We start from the raw sequence: 14,917 nt of genomic DNA on the forward strand, positions 1-14,917 counted from the left end.
TGATAGAATATGGTTGCTTTTATGGCACTTTCTTTCTGCTCTTTTTTTTTTTTTTTAACAGAGAAGGAATCTTGCTTAACTGCTGTAGCAAAAATGTAAAAATTCTGCACCACTACTATGGGATAGGTAGAGCTAGGGACTCTAATAGTAAGGGTTTCATTTTTATATTACTGGTAATATGTTTCATGAGAATAGAGAGTGTTTTTCTTTAAATTGTGGGAAAGAAAATGTATATTTTTCATAGTATGTATAAAATTAATACATTGCTCTATTAATCTTTTTAAGTGTTCGAATTTAACTAGAGTGCTAGTAACAGCTGTATCTAATTTAGAAAAATCAATTTCTTTCCCCATCTTAGCTTGTTGAATCATAGGCAGATGGAACATTGATAGCTATTTTTATTCAAGACAGATCTAATAACTTTAGGACAAACTCATATAATATGTACAGAGAGAAGATTTTGCTGTAAATAGTGATTAAAGTTTATGATTTAAATATAAGCCTTTTTTTCCTCAATAATTTTTAGCAGTAGAAAAAGTGTTGTTTTCATAGTTAATAAACCCTGAGCGTAGACTTATGGTACCTTACACTGGGTACTTGGAAGAAGAATGCTATATAATCTGAAAAATATTTTAATATTATTTTCTGTGAGAACCTGAATATATTTGACTATTCCCTTAAGAGAACTGACAACAGAGTATTTAAGAGATTTAAAAATTTAAATATACTGTCATTATGCAGACATTTTTGCTTGTTTATATTTGTTATATAACAGTAACATTACTATTAGGCCCCCCTGTATTAGGGAACTGAATAAGTATTATGTTGATGCTTTGTTTATTATATTTCACATTTTTATGTAGTATCATTCTTCATGACACCTTAATTTTTTTCAATATGAATCCTTACTAAGTCTTATATATCCTTAAAGCATAAAGATCTAGTCTATGTTTAAGTATTTTCTTGTTCTTACAAATTCCTCCTCCAGAAGACAATATAGAACTTGAAAGATACCCATCCTTAAAAACACACTAAACAAAAATACTATCTTAATTCGATGATAATCACTTTGAAACTGAACAGAACAGTAGGATAGGAAAAACAGCTCCATCTCCTCCATATCTTTCTATTGTCTTAATTATCCTGTAAAAATAATTCAAATATTAACTAGTGGATAACTGAGTGTTTATTGAACACTCAGAATACAAAGTACTATGTTGAATATTATAATAAAAAATGCAGAGATACATAATGATATAGTCCTAGACCTCAGAAATGCACAGATAAAATCTGTAAAAATAACTTTTAATACAACTTAGAAAATAAACGCTAAAAGAAAGATACAAAAGGCTCTAGGTTTTCAGAGGAAGGAGAATTTACTTCTTTATGTTGAAGTTGGAATCCAAGACTTTGCGAGGTAAATTATGTGTTCTGTAAGGGCCAGATTTATGCCACTGGTGGGCATTTCTAAGTCATTCTTCTGCCACAACTACTTGATGAGTCTTATTTAAATACCATGAGGTACTAATGACACGTAGTTTTCTAGTGCACAGCTCTAATGGTACCTTTTTCCTTCCCACTTATTAGTCATTGATACAAGGGACTTAGTGTGACATTTGTTATTCTGTGGATAATCTTGAACTTGAATCTGCTCTGATTTGTATGTTTTAACAGGTAAATCAAGTATGAACTTTGGTATCTTTACTATTATTAATAGCAAACTACCTAGCAAGCCTCATCATAGAATGCCCAATAGGTTATTGATTCATTCTTAGTATGTATTTGTTGATTGATGTAATACTTTAATGGCAGGTAATGTTGGCAGTTCCTTTCTGGAAAGTCTGGTTCTCTTCTCTGTAATAAGAACTTCATTCCTACCCTAGTAGAAATTGTATTTTTTCTTACATCCTTTCATGCTCCTTTGTGTGACATTCTATCGAAACGATTTTAGCTTTAGTTCCTTTCTGTTGCCTTATCACTCTTCCATGGAGCAAAAGATTTAGTAGCTTTACCATCATGTTCGATTTTTTTAAACTTATTTTATTTGAATTCAATTTTTTTATTATGTTAATCACCATATATTACATCATTAGTTTTTGATGTACTGTTCCATGATTCATTGTTTGCATATAACACCCAGTACTCCATGCAGAATGTGCCCTCTTTAATACCCATCACCAGGCTAACCCATCCCCCCACCCCCACCCCTCTAGAACCCTCAGTTTGTTTTTCAGAGTCCATCGTCTCTCATGGTTCGTCTCCCACTCCGATTTCCCCCACTTCATTCTTCCCGAACTCCTGCTATCTTCTTCTTCCTCTTTTTTTTTTTTTTTTTAACATATAATGTATTATTTGTTTCAGAGGTACAGGTCTGTGATTCATCACTCTTACACAATTCACAGCACTCACCATAGCACATACCCTCCCCAATGTCTATCACACAGCCACCCCATCCCTCCCCCCCCCCACCACTCCAGCAACCCTCAGTTTGTTTCCTGAGATTAAGAATTCCTCATATCAGTGAGGTCATATGATACATGTCTTTCTCTGTTTTGCTCAGCATAATACCATGAAGAGTTTTTCTTTTCTACATTTTTATGTTTCTACATGATTATTCTCTGTTTCCACAGAGCTATATACTTCTTTACTTGCTTTTTCTGTCAATGAACAATACAACTTTTAGAAAATAAATTGGATTATAGATGCGCATTTCTCTGTTGCATCAGTCTTTTCCCCTAAATAGAGTGATCATTTTAACCTTAATGCTTGGTTCTTTGCAGATAATTCCTAAATATATATATTAAAGAACAAGGTTTCCAAACTTGAGTTTCTAGCTGTGTGCCACCTTTGTCCACATGCCTTCAAGCATCTTGCTTGCCCTAACCATGCCATAATGGACATTGTTGGTGCCCTCACCAGATCCCCTATACTGGCTGGCATCCTTTTCAGAGAAAAACTGCCCTTGGCTAAGTAGGAAGGGCCTTCCCAGGCACCTCCATTCTTCTCCCCACTCCTCCCACCAGGGAAGACCATGCTTAATGACTGACTGATAAAGGGTGTGAGAAACTGGCCTCTGCTTCAAGATGGGAATAACTCTGCCAGTACATTTGGTGCTTTCTCATAGGTTTAAACTGAGGCTGATTTCCAGGTGAAATCACATTGTTGCTTGGCTTTTTTCTTCTGCCCTATTTTGCTTCCCATAATTCTTACTTCCTGAGAGTTGTCCACCAGCAGATCACTTAAACTAGAATCCTTGTCTCAGGCTCAGCTTAGAATCTGACCAAAGACATATACTAAAATTTATTTTATCAACTTCTTCTTAAATCTGGTTTGTTTCTATATTTCTGGTCTTTAATAAATGGTATCATCCATCTTTTGATCCTCAAGTTTGAAATCCAGAAGTCCTCTTTGACCCCTGCTTGTCTTGTTTCTGCATATCTGTGGTTCTTAAACTTTTTGTCTCTGGATGTCTTTATACTCATAAAAATTATCAAGGGCTTTAAAGAACTTTTGTTTATGTGGCCTATATCTTTCACTATTTACCATATTAGAAATTAAAACTGGAAATATTTTAAATATTTATTATTTAAAAACAATATAAAACTACAGATAAATATGAAACATGAGAAATAACTATTTCTAAACAAAAAATAATAGAAGAATGGCATTGTTTTATATTTTTTCAAAAGTATGTAGCTTAAAAGAGGAGGGCTGGATTCCCATATTGGTTCTGCTTTCAGTCTGTTGCAATATCACCAGTCATGTAGCTTCCATTGGATCTCATGAGAAAATAAAAGTGAAAAGGGCAAATAATGTTTTAGCATTGTTATAAAAATAGTTTTGATGTTGCAGACCCTGTGAAAAGGTCTGAGTCCCTGGACCATGCTTTGAGTACCACTGCTGTACGTCAGTTGCTAAACAGTCCTGTTGATTTTGCAGTAAAATTGTATTTTTACAGATTACATGATATGGAATAAATAAAACATTTCATGTAGTCTTGCATACTCAGAAACTGGATAATTTGGAAGCATAGACTGAGTCTGAATCAGGCTTCTACAACTTACATACTATGTAATCTTGAGCAAGTTACTTAACCCTTCCCCATATTTTAATTTAGTCATGTATAAAGTAAGACAACAGTAAATTTGAGGTTAATGTGAATTAATACATGTAAAGTGCTTAGAACAGTACCTGGCCCATAATAAGCATTATGTAAATATTAGCTATTGTTATTATTAGTGATAGTAATGAATGCTCTATCAGTGTTAGCTAATGGTAGTCATCACTTTTCCTTTCTACTGCCCGGTTCATCTTTTCTTGCCAGATTTGTATTGCACTATTACTTGGTCTGCCTATTTCCGTTATTTCCTCTTGCCTATTAATGTTCCTTTTATTTTTTTTTAAAAGATTTTATTTATTAATTTGAGAGAGAGAGAGAGCACGAATGGGGGGAGGGGCAGAGGGTGAGGGAGAAACAGACTCCCCACTTAGCAGGGAGCCTGATGCCGATGCGGGGCTCGATTCCCAGGACCCATGAGATCATAACCTGAACCGAAGGCAGATGCTTAACTGACTGAGCCACCTAGGCCCCCCTTAACTTTGCTTTTAAAACATACAATCTTGTTACTTCATTGAGTGGACATTCTGTGAGCTTCTTGATGTCTTTAAGAAAATAACTTTAGGGCGCCTGGGTGGCTCAGTCGATTAAGCGCCTGCCTTTGGCTCAGGTCATGCTCTCAGGGTCCTGGGATCGAGTCCCATGTTGGGCTCCCTGCTCAGCAGGGAGTCTGCTTCTCCCCCTGCCCTTCTCCCCACTCGCTCTCTCAATCTCTCTCTCTTGCTCACTCTCTCAAATAAATAAAATAAATAAATAAAACGAATACCTCTCATGAGGTTAAAAAAAAAAAAAAAGAAAAGAACTTTAGAATATAACCTAGGCCTTTTCCAATATGGCTTGACCTACCTTTTATTTCTTCTCTCTGGTACTTTCTGTAATTCATATCCATTAGCCACTAGGCCTCAACCAGTCTTTTATTATCTTCTTCTGGCACTTTCTCTAATGCAGAGCCATCCCAAACACACTACCCACTTTTTGTCTATACCTGCCTCTCTCAAGACTATATTTTCCATGTTTGTTTCAGAAGGCTTCCATTAGTTTTCAAAGCCAGCTCAGGTTTCCTCTGTGAAGCCACTTCCTCTGTGAAGTACCCCTAAATGAAATCTTTTATACTTCAGTAAAATGGGAATTAACTGGGCAACACTGGACATATAGTCACTCTACTTGGAGCAAGAAGAGTTTTTGAAAACCACTCAATCCTAAGCCTGATTTTTAACCAGATCATAAGTAAATCAAGATCCTAAGCAGAGTTCCTTATCATCTATTCAACTTGACTCAGATTTAAAAGAACTCATACTGGGGAGTCATTTATAATTTGTTTGATAGCATACACCCCAGCATGACAATAACTGAGACTCCTGTGTATTAATATGTAAAAATTTAGAGCATTGTTAATCAAGACTTATTTTTCTTTTCCCTGAGAGAAAATTCTAATATGTGTCAGGGCTTTGTCTTTTTTGTTATTATCAGAGACTCTAGCTAAACAGGCTGTGTTAATCATTTGAAGGTTAAGTTCAAAGCTTTTACTACGATTGGTGTTATCAAAACTGGATGGACAGCATATCTGAACTTTCTCTTTACTATTTCTCTTGAAAGATTGAAAGCAGTTGCTAGAAGATTAATGAGGACAGGATTCTGCCAGCATAAGTCACACTGGCTAAAAAAGTTATGCCCAACTCTTAAGAAAGCACAGGTAGACTTTCCTCTCATCCATTTTCCTTCACCTTGCAATTCTCCATCCCCTTGTCCTCCACTCCTTCCAGTCAAAAGAAATGCTTGATTGTAACATAGAAAGTCTAAACTTTTCAGTTGGAGATAGAGCTTTATATTTGAATTGAGAAGTATTTCAGTTGAAGATAGACCTTTGTATTTGAATTAATACTGTTCTGCAGTATTAGTGACAACTTTTGGAAAAATCATAGATGCTAATAAGCTACAACTCACATGTTAGAGAAAAATCTGTCAAATAAAAACTAAAATTATCAGTAGTACCGATCACTTTGTAATAATAGTGGTATAGTTGGGACTGCCATTAAAAACAATGATTTTATTTATTTTTAAAATTTGTTTTTACTTTTGAAAAGAAAATAAGTGATACGGAGCAAAGTTTAGATCACTTGCTACTTTGTTTATTGACTTATAAAACGTTTTTGGGCTCCCAGTGTAACTAGATATGATGCTGATACCTGGGATGCAAAAACAATAGACCTTTCTCTTTAACAGGATTGCCTGTTTGTTGTACCCCCCCCACCCCAATAGATTCTAAGTTGTAAATTCTATGATAGTGGCAAATATGGTGATTTTTGATTATACAAAATATATTTATATAAATCTAATTTTTAAAATCATCCTATGGCACTTAAGAATGGCAATAATCAGTATCAAAATGCATAATAGCAGTTTTATTATGAGGTATTGGCTGGTGGCTGGTATTAGGTGACAGCAATTAATAGATTATTGGTTGTCTTCTCTAATAATGTGTTTGAATTTTATTTTCTTCTGTAGCAGTGCTGTTCAAGAAGACTTTTTGATAAATGAAATGTTCTGTATTTGTGTTATCTAATAGTAGCCACTGAACACTTGTGGCAATTGAACATTTCAGATGTGGCTAGTGTATTGAGGAACTAAAATTTTAGTTTTATTTAATTTTAATAAATTTAAATTTAAATTGCAGCATATGACTAATGGCTACTGTTTTGAACAGTGCAGATCCATAGTATCATTAGCTTCCATTAGCCAGTGGTAACAGTTGAATTACTGTTAGATTATTAGTCTCATTTTATTCATGCAGGAGCCAATTTTCGGAATTTTATTTATAGATACCTGTAATCAAGGCATTGACTTGTCCTTAAAATTAAATTAAATTAATATATTTTCAAAGTTCTATTAGAAGGTGAGCTTTTTTCCTTTTTACTGCCAACATAGAGATGGCTACAAGATTCATTATAAGGAGTGAATCATTGTCACTTATCTCAGTTTTCATTTGGATCATATTATCTCATATTCATTTGGATCACTTATCTTCACATGTATTGAATGGGCAAGAGGACCATTCAGGCTACTGAGGGAAGTAGCAGGTGGTAGGGATCAGCCACTGAGTGACAATTGTCTGATGTCATGTATGGGAATAAATGGAATGAGTGGAATCTCTATTCAGAATTTAAGTTCCTGATAATTTGGAGGAGGAGCAAGCTAATGGAGCATAAGCTACCAAAAGACACTTGCAAAGTTACGGTTACTTAAAAAATAGGATAAATTAAGGCAGATACAAAGTGGGACTTACTCTAGAAAGTATATCAGAATTGTATGTGAAATGACGAAGAGAATGTTATTGTAAGAACTTTTAATTAATTTAAAAAGAAATTAATGATCAAATATAAATAGCAAAAAAATGCAGCAATTTTTATAGCAAGAATATTTTCTAATTAGGATAAAACTGCAGTTGACTTTTTTCAGCTATGCATACTCTTTTTAATACTCATAATTCAATCTAATAATATTAAACCTTTGTTTTTAGGAGATTCATTCTTACTTTGAGGAAGTGAAAGTGAGCAGTTTTAAGACCCCAGGGATCCTTGATTAGGAAGCTCTAGTAGAAGCTTGTCAGTAGAGGAATATTTCTCTGAGGCTGAAATCCAGCTATTTTGTCTAAGAGTCTGTTTGACTCCTTTTAGACTTTTAGCACCTTGAAGTTGATTCTGTCTTATACTTCCTCCGTGACTCTCTATGTGCCTTTTTAGAGAGACTGTTTCTCTCTGACTTTCTATTGACACCCTAAAAATCTTTATTTCTGTCTAGGGTGAGCCCATCACTTTCTGTGAGGAGAGTTTTGTAAAGCACCGCTCAAGTCTGATGAAACAGTTCTTGGAAACTGCAGTTAACCTCCAACTTTTCAAGCAGGTAAGAATGGACCTCCACATTTCCTTCTGTAACAGATTACAGAAATGTAACAGAAATGCATAACACATTTTTATCACTTTTATCAAAAGTATGTCAAAACCCTGAGTAATGTCTGTTTTAGAATTACAAGAAAGTTTTCTTTCTTTTGTAACTCTATAGTTATCTATGGAATGGCACTCCAGAAAATTATGTAAAAGTAACTTTGTTATTAAAAAATTCGCCATTGAAAGTGCTAGTCTGAGGAAGAGTATTCATTCATACAGTTATGAAACCAACATGATTAGTTTCATGTAAGACATCTAGGAGTTAGTTTGGTATGATTGGTAATAGTTAAGCAAACTATTTTTTATAGGACAGTCCTAATGTAATCCAGTTTATAAAAACAGATGTCATAATTATACATTTAAAATTCAGAAAAAATTCATAGTCATACTATGTATCTTAATTTTGGGCTCAGAATATGTAAATGCCATTTCAAAAAGCAGGTATCTTAACATCAGAATTCAGAATGTTTAGAGTACTAGTTCTTTCATTCCAGTGTGTGATCATAGCAAGTCTCTTAATTCAGGCTTATCTTAGTTTCTGTTTATGTAATTTAAATTAAGTTCTAAACACTTTCTTTTCTTATTCCACATGATAATTTAAATGTAAAGTTACTTATGTGAATTCAACACTTAATGAAGACCTACAATGGGCCATAAACTGCTCAGGGCCCAGATAAAAATATGAATAAAAAATTCAGTAATGCCCTTGAGAAGCTGAAAATCTAATAGAATCCTTTGGGCCGTTCGGAGAAAAGATACCATGTAACATACTTGAGATAAGCTTAAAGATTTTTTTTTTTTTTTTTATTCATTCGAGACACAGAGATACAGAGAGAGAGAGAGAGAGAGAGAGAGCATGAGCTGGGGGAGAGGCAGAGGAAGGAGGAGAAGCAGGCTCCCGGCCAATCAGGGAGCCCGATGCGGGGCTCGATCCCAGGACTCTGGGACCATGACCTGAGCCAAAGGCAGATGCCTAACCATCTGAGCCACCCAGGCGCCCTGAGATGAGCTTTAAATTAAACAAGTCATTTAATTTGATGGTGATAAAACCAATACTATTATCTATGTTCTGAGGAACTTCTAAAAAATAATTAGAAAATACTCTGGCCGGGGGGGGGTGCTATAACTGCCTTCTAATATGTGAAGGTTTACCTCAAAGAAAGAGTTAGATTCATCCAACACCTAGAAGAAGCAGAATCAGGTTTGATAGGTTTCAGGGTCCAAGATGTTTTGTGAATTCCTAAAGATGGAATGGGTTACTTTTAGTGCTCTGTCTCTGGAGGGCTCCAATATTAGACTGATTGCTTCCTAAGGTTGTATGAGGATCATGGGATGGTCTTTATAAATGCTGACGTATACAGCACGGCGTAGTCCTACTAGTCTTCTAGTGCATGCTTGTTGAGTTAAATCGCAGTACCCTTTTCGTATTTTTATCTGTCAAGGAGAGATAGTACTACTGCCCATTGTCAAAACTGAATTGTGAAGATCAGATTATATGGGGGTTAAGAATTGAATGGGTAGGTAGAATATCTAATTTATTGCTTAACCTTTGACCATGAGAATGTAACTAAAGGCTTTTCATTAGATGTAATTAAGACACAGTAATTTATATACTTACAAAATGCTTGTATTTTTTAGGAATCAGATAGAATTGGGTTAAATCTTGGCTTTATCACTTAATAGCTGTTTGTTCATAAGTATCTGTTTATTTTTCTTTAAAATAGAAATACCACCTAACAGGGTTGTGGTAAAGTTTATGTGAATTAATACATGTATACCTCAGCACAGTGCACAACACTTTGTAGAAGCTTACTAGATTTTAGTGTCTGCCTCATTTTAGAGCAATTATATTAATAGAATACAAATCTATGCAGGAGTTTTTAAAAATAAAACTCGGTCAAAAAAAGCTAAATGTAAAATAGTAAAACGGTCAGTTAAAGGAGAACCCATTATATAGACAACTTAGTTTTACATGCACCGATTGACCATATTCTCAAACTTGATATTATTTTATGACCCTTAAGAAATGATACTTGAAGATAGACCTGAAAGAATTTAAAATATTCCTGTAAACAGTTTCACAAACTTCTAAAGATGAGTAAGTTCCAGAGATTCACTATACAACATAGTGCCTATAGTTAACTATTATCTTATTGTGTATTTAAAACTTGTTAAGAGGGCGGGCGCCTGGGTGGCTCAGTCGTTAAGCATCTGCCTTCGGCTCAGGTCATGATCCCAGGGTCCTGGGATCGAGCCCCACATTGGGCTCCCTGCTCTGCGGAGAGCCTGCTTTTCCCTCTCCCACTCCCCCTATTCCCTCTCTCGCTGTGTCTCTCTCTGTCAAATAAATAAATAAAATCTTTATAAAAAAAATTAAGAGGGTATATCTCATGTCGGTTTTCTTAGCACAAACAAAAATACAGAGGGATGCAAGGAGGTGTTGGATATGTTTATTACCTTGATTGTGGTGATTATAGCAGAAGTGTATACATATGTCCAAACTTACCACATTATCTGCATTAGTTATGTGCAGTTTTTTGATTACCAATTACACTATGTTAAAGCTTGGGGGAAAAGGAGAAGAAAAACAAAAATAAGAATCAGTTAGTAAAAAATTATCAGCAGATGAAGCCTCAAAGATACTATTGCTCTTTCTGAAAGAATATAAAAATATTTATTAGGTAAAAATGATTACTATTCATTATTATGAATTTGTGATCCATTATACGTCAAGAACACCTCAGGTTCTCTCTTTATTCAGCAATGCTTATGCATCAAAATCGAGATCCAGCAGAGCAATGTATAATTTTAAGTTAAGAGTTAATTATTTCTTGGGGCGCCTGGGTGGCTCAGTTGGTTAAGCGAGACTGCCTTCGGCTCAGGTCATGATCCTGGAGTCCCGGGATCGAGTCCCGCATCGGGCTCCTGCTCGGCGGGGAGCCTGCTTCTCCCTCTGACCCTCCCCCTCTCATGTGCTCTTTGTCTCTCTCATTCTCTCTGTCTCAAATAAATAAATAAATAAATCTTTAAAAAAAAAAAAAAAAAGAGTTAATTATTTCTTTTTTTTTTCTTTTCTTTTTCTTTCTGTTATTTCTTTTTTTTTTTTCTGATAATATGGCAGGAAGGATTCAGAGCTAACTTATGTACTGAAACAACTTTAAATGCAGTATTTAAAAAACTTTTTTGTGGTGGGGACACAGGAGACAAAGCCCAGTGCTTACTTCCCAAGTTGAGAAGTGTATTAGGAGACCCTACTCCCACAAATCTGGGATGACTTAGTGTAAAAGTAAACAAGAAATAAGGTTGCTCCTTCCCTTAACTCATCTCCTGGTGATTGTACCTCTGAAGCACTGGTACTGCGTGGAGGGGAGGAAAAAGTGCTGCTGAGAAGTAAACACACCACCCTGTTACAGGAATTTGAAGCCTGAATTAATAATTTCAGATTTGGTCTGACGCAACTCAAGCCAAGTTTAAAATGATCCTAAATTGTTAGCACTGTCAGGCCGTAGGCAGAGGTAAACACACATCTTCTCTTGAGGAATCCAGGCACCAAAGAATTCTCCCAGCTATAATTCCAAGAAAAATTTCACTGCTAGAAATTATTAAACATACAAGGAAACAAATCATGAATGAGAATTAGCAGAAACAGCAGACAAAAATTGACTTGGAAAGACTTTAATTATTGGAATTATCAAAAATAGAACATAAAATAGCTATGCTTAAGATGTTCAAAGAAATAGAAGGTAAGCTTTAAAAGTGTTCAGGATATAAAAACATTCAAGAAGTGGAACCAATTTTAAGAATGTAGCAAATATAATTCTGGTAGAAAACATGTAACTGAAATGAAAGGAAATTGATGGGTTTAACAGCAGATCAGATCTAACTGAAGAGAGATTTGCTAAATTGGAAGATATATCTGAAAAAGAAATTAGCCAGAGATAATGCAGAGAAATGAAGAAATAGAGAATATAAGAGAGGTTAATAGACATGTAGGGTAGAGTTGAAAATGTCTAAAGCCATCTAATCAATTCTAAAAGGAGAGGACAGAAAATGGAGAAGAGGTAGTAGTTGAAAGGACAATGCCAGAAACAATAAAATACAACACTTTATAAATTTAAGAAGTCCAACGTATCCAAACTGAATAAATAAAAAGAAATCTATAGCCACACCATATATTCAGCTCTAAAGCATTAAATAATAAAGGGAAATTTTAAAAACAACAAGAGGGGCAAGAAAGATTACCTTCAAAGGAGCAGTATATGGACAGCTGGCTTCATATCAGCAATCCAGAAGATACTGCCATATCTTCAGTGTGCTGAGAAAAAATATCTAGACTCTTATGGCAACTAAAAGACATCCTCAGGGCGTCTGGGTGGCTCAGTTGGTTAAGTGTCTGCCTTCGCCTCAGGTCATGATCCCAGCGTTCTGGGATCGAGCCCTGCATCGGGCTCAGTGCTCAGCCGGGAGCCTGCTTCTCCCTCTCCTTCTCCTTCTCCCTCTGCCTGCTTGTCTGCCTACTTGTGATCTCTGTCTCTCTCTCTGTCAAATAAATAAATAAAATCTTAAAAAAAAGACATCCTCATTATAAGAGTGATATAAAAACATTTCCCCCCAAAAAACTGAGTTTGCCCCTTGTGTTGGCTTTATTGATGTGTCTACTTGGTTAGGATAAAATCCCCAGTTACTTAATCAAATGCTCCTCTCAGTGAAGGTGTTTTTACATGTATAATTAAAACTTCTAATCATTTGACTGTAGATAATCTAGGTAAGCCTGTCTGAATCAGGTGGAAGGCCTTAAACTCAGAACTGAGGTTTCCCTGGGAGAGAGAAGAAATCCTATCCATGGATGACAGCTTTGGCCTCTGCCTATGGATTCAGCCTGCTCATAATTTTTCCTTCCTGTTACCTCTCCTATGAATTTCAGACTGGCTTTGCTAGCCCCCTAATCATGTAAACCAATTCCTTGTAGTAAATCTCGTGTATATGTGTGTGTGTGTGTGTGTCTACCTATCTATCAAATCTCCTACTGGTTCTGCTTCTTGGTTGAACCCTGACTACTACACCAATAGCAGAAAGAAATCCTTACGGGAGTACTTTAAGAAAGTACTTCAGGGAGAAAGAAAGTTTTCTCAGATCCAAGATGGAAGGTCTGAGATGCAAGAAGGAAGAACAAAATAAATGGTAAATATATAGATTTGTGTAACATAGGTGAGTTCTTCCACACATTCAAGAATGAAATGGTTCTAATTCAAATTCCAAAAAATTCCTGTTTTGATAATGGAAAAAAGGAGATACTCTTCAATTTGTTTCATACAGCTAAGATCATCTTGGTTCCAGATCCTAAAAGAGCATGAGAGAAGAACATTATAGGCCAGCCTCACTCACAATCATAGATGCAAAAATTTAAACAAAATATTTGCAACCAATTCTAGCAATATATAAAAAGGATACTACTTTATGAGCAGGTTGCATTTATTCCAGAAATTAAATGGCAGTTGCATATTAGGAAATCTATGAATGTAATTCACTACATTAGCTGATTATATGAGAAAAATCATTAGAGCATCTCAACAGATGCAGAAATTTTTCAAAAAATTCATGATAAAAACTAAAAAAAGGCATGATTAAAGATATTTTCATTAAACATCATACTTAATATTGGAACACTGAAGATTTCCCTCTGAAAAAGGTGTTACCTATTACCATTGAAATTCCTAACACATATAATTTAGCTAAAAAAAAAAAAAAAGATTTAGAAAGAAGACACCAAACTGACTTATTTTTATTACTTTTAGGAGAGAGACAAGTTTCTTAAGACATGAAGGAAAAGCTTAAATAAATTTGACTTTATTGGAATTAAGAACTTTTGGTTATTAAAAGATACCATGTTTGTAATACATATGAACCACCCAGGGATTTAGAATCTAGAGTTAAAACCAAGCCAAAACAAAACAAAAGAAACTCCTACATGTCTGTAAGAAGCCTATCCATCCAATAGAATTGTGCAAAAGACTTGAATTAGCATATGCAAATGAACAAGCCTGAAAAATAAAAGTATGCAAAGTACTCAACCTCATTTGTGGTCAGAGAACATAAAATTTAAAAAATACTATGAAATATCACCTCATACTCACCATATTGGCTGAATTTTAAAAACCTGAAAATCTCAAAATTTGGCAAAAGGTATGGAGCAAGGGGCCAAGTTTTAACTGTTCATGGGAGTGTAAATTTGCACAAACTGTTTAGAAAACACTTTGGCACTAGCATTGAAAGTTAAACATGCAAATTTCTTATGAATTCCACTCTTAAGTTGTGCACCAAAAATCATTTACTAACACTGCTCGTAAAAGTAAAATACTGGCAGTAATCTTAGATGTTCATCAGTATTAAAATGAGCAAATGGTTATATTCATACAGTAGAACATTATACAGCAGGGAAATAAATAAGCTGCAGCAAAACTAAATATGAATGAATTAAATGAACAAATCACTGAAGAATTACTATGATGAGTCCTTCTATGTCATGTTTAACAACAAAAAAAATTAAATAATATATGATTTAGGGAAACATTTGTGTGGTAAAACTATAAACGCAGGCAAGGAAAGGATAAGCTGAAGGGATTATGGTCTTTTCTGTGGAGAGAGAGGGGCACTCGAGGGACTTTCTAAGGAAGGGAATGTTCTGGTAGTTTGCTTTATCATTATTATTTAAACTTAATTATTTAAGTTACTATTATTTGAATTATTTAAGTACTATATAAAAACATCTTGTTTATTGTTCCTGTATCAGCCTATAACAGGCTGTTTTCATTGACAGTGGACTTCTTAACCTCTTGAGGCCTCAGTTTCTGCGTCT

The 14,917-nt window shown here is 34.9% G+C and overlaps 1 protein-coding gene across 1 annotated transcript in view; it reads left to right on the forward strand.

Moving 5' to 3' along the window:
* DENND1B (DENN domain containing 1B) overlaps positions 1 to 14,917 on the forward strand; it is a 262,179-nt gene that overhangs the window by 175,508 nt on the left and 71,754 nt on the right. Inside the window, exon 15 of the mRNA XM_044916349.1 lies at positions 7,916 to 8,017. Within this exon, the coding sequence (XP_044772284.1) occupies positions 7,916 to 8,017 (102 nt within the window). The remainder of the gene's footprint in view (positions 1 to 7,915; positions 8,018 to 14,917) is intronic.

The sequence above is a fragment of the Neomonachus schauinslandi genome, chromosome 6 (genome assembly GCF_002201575.2).
Source record: "Neomonachus schauinslandi chromosome 6, ASM220157v2, whole genome shotgun sequence".
In the NCBI taxonomy this organism is placed as follows: domain Eukaryota; kingdom Metazoa; phylum Chordata; class Mammalia; order Carnivora; family Phocidae; genus Neomonachus; species Neomonachus schauinslandi.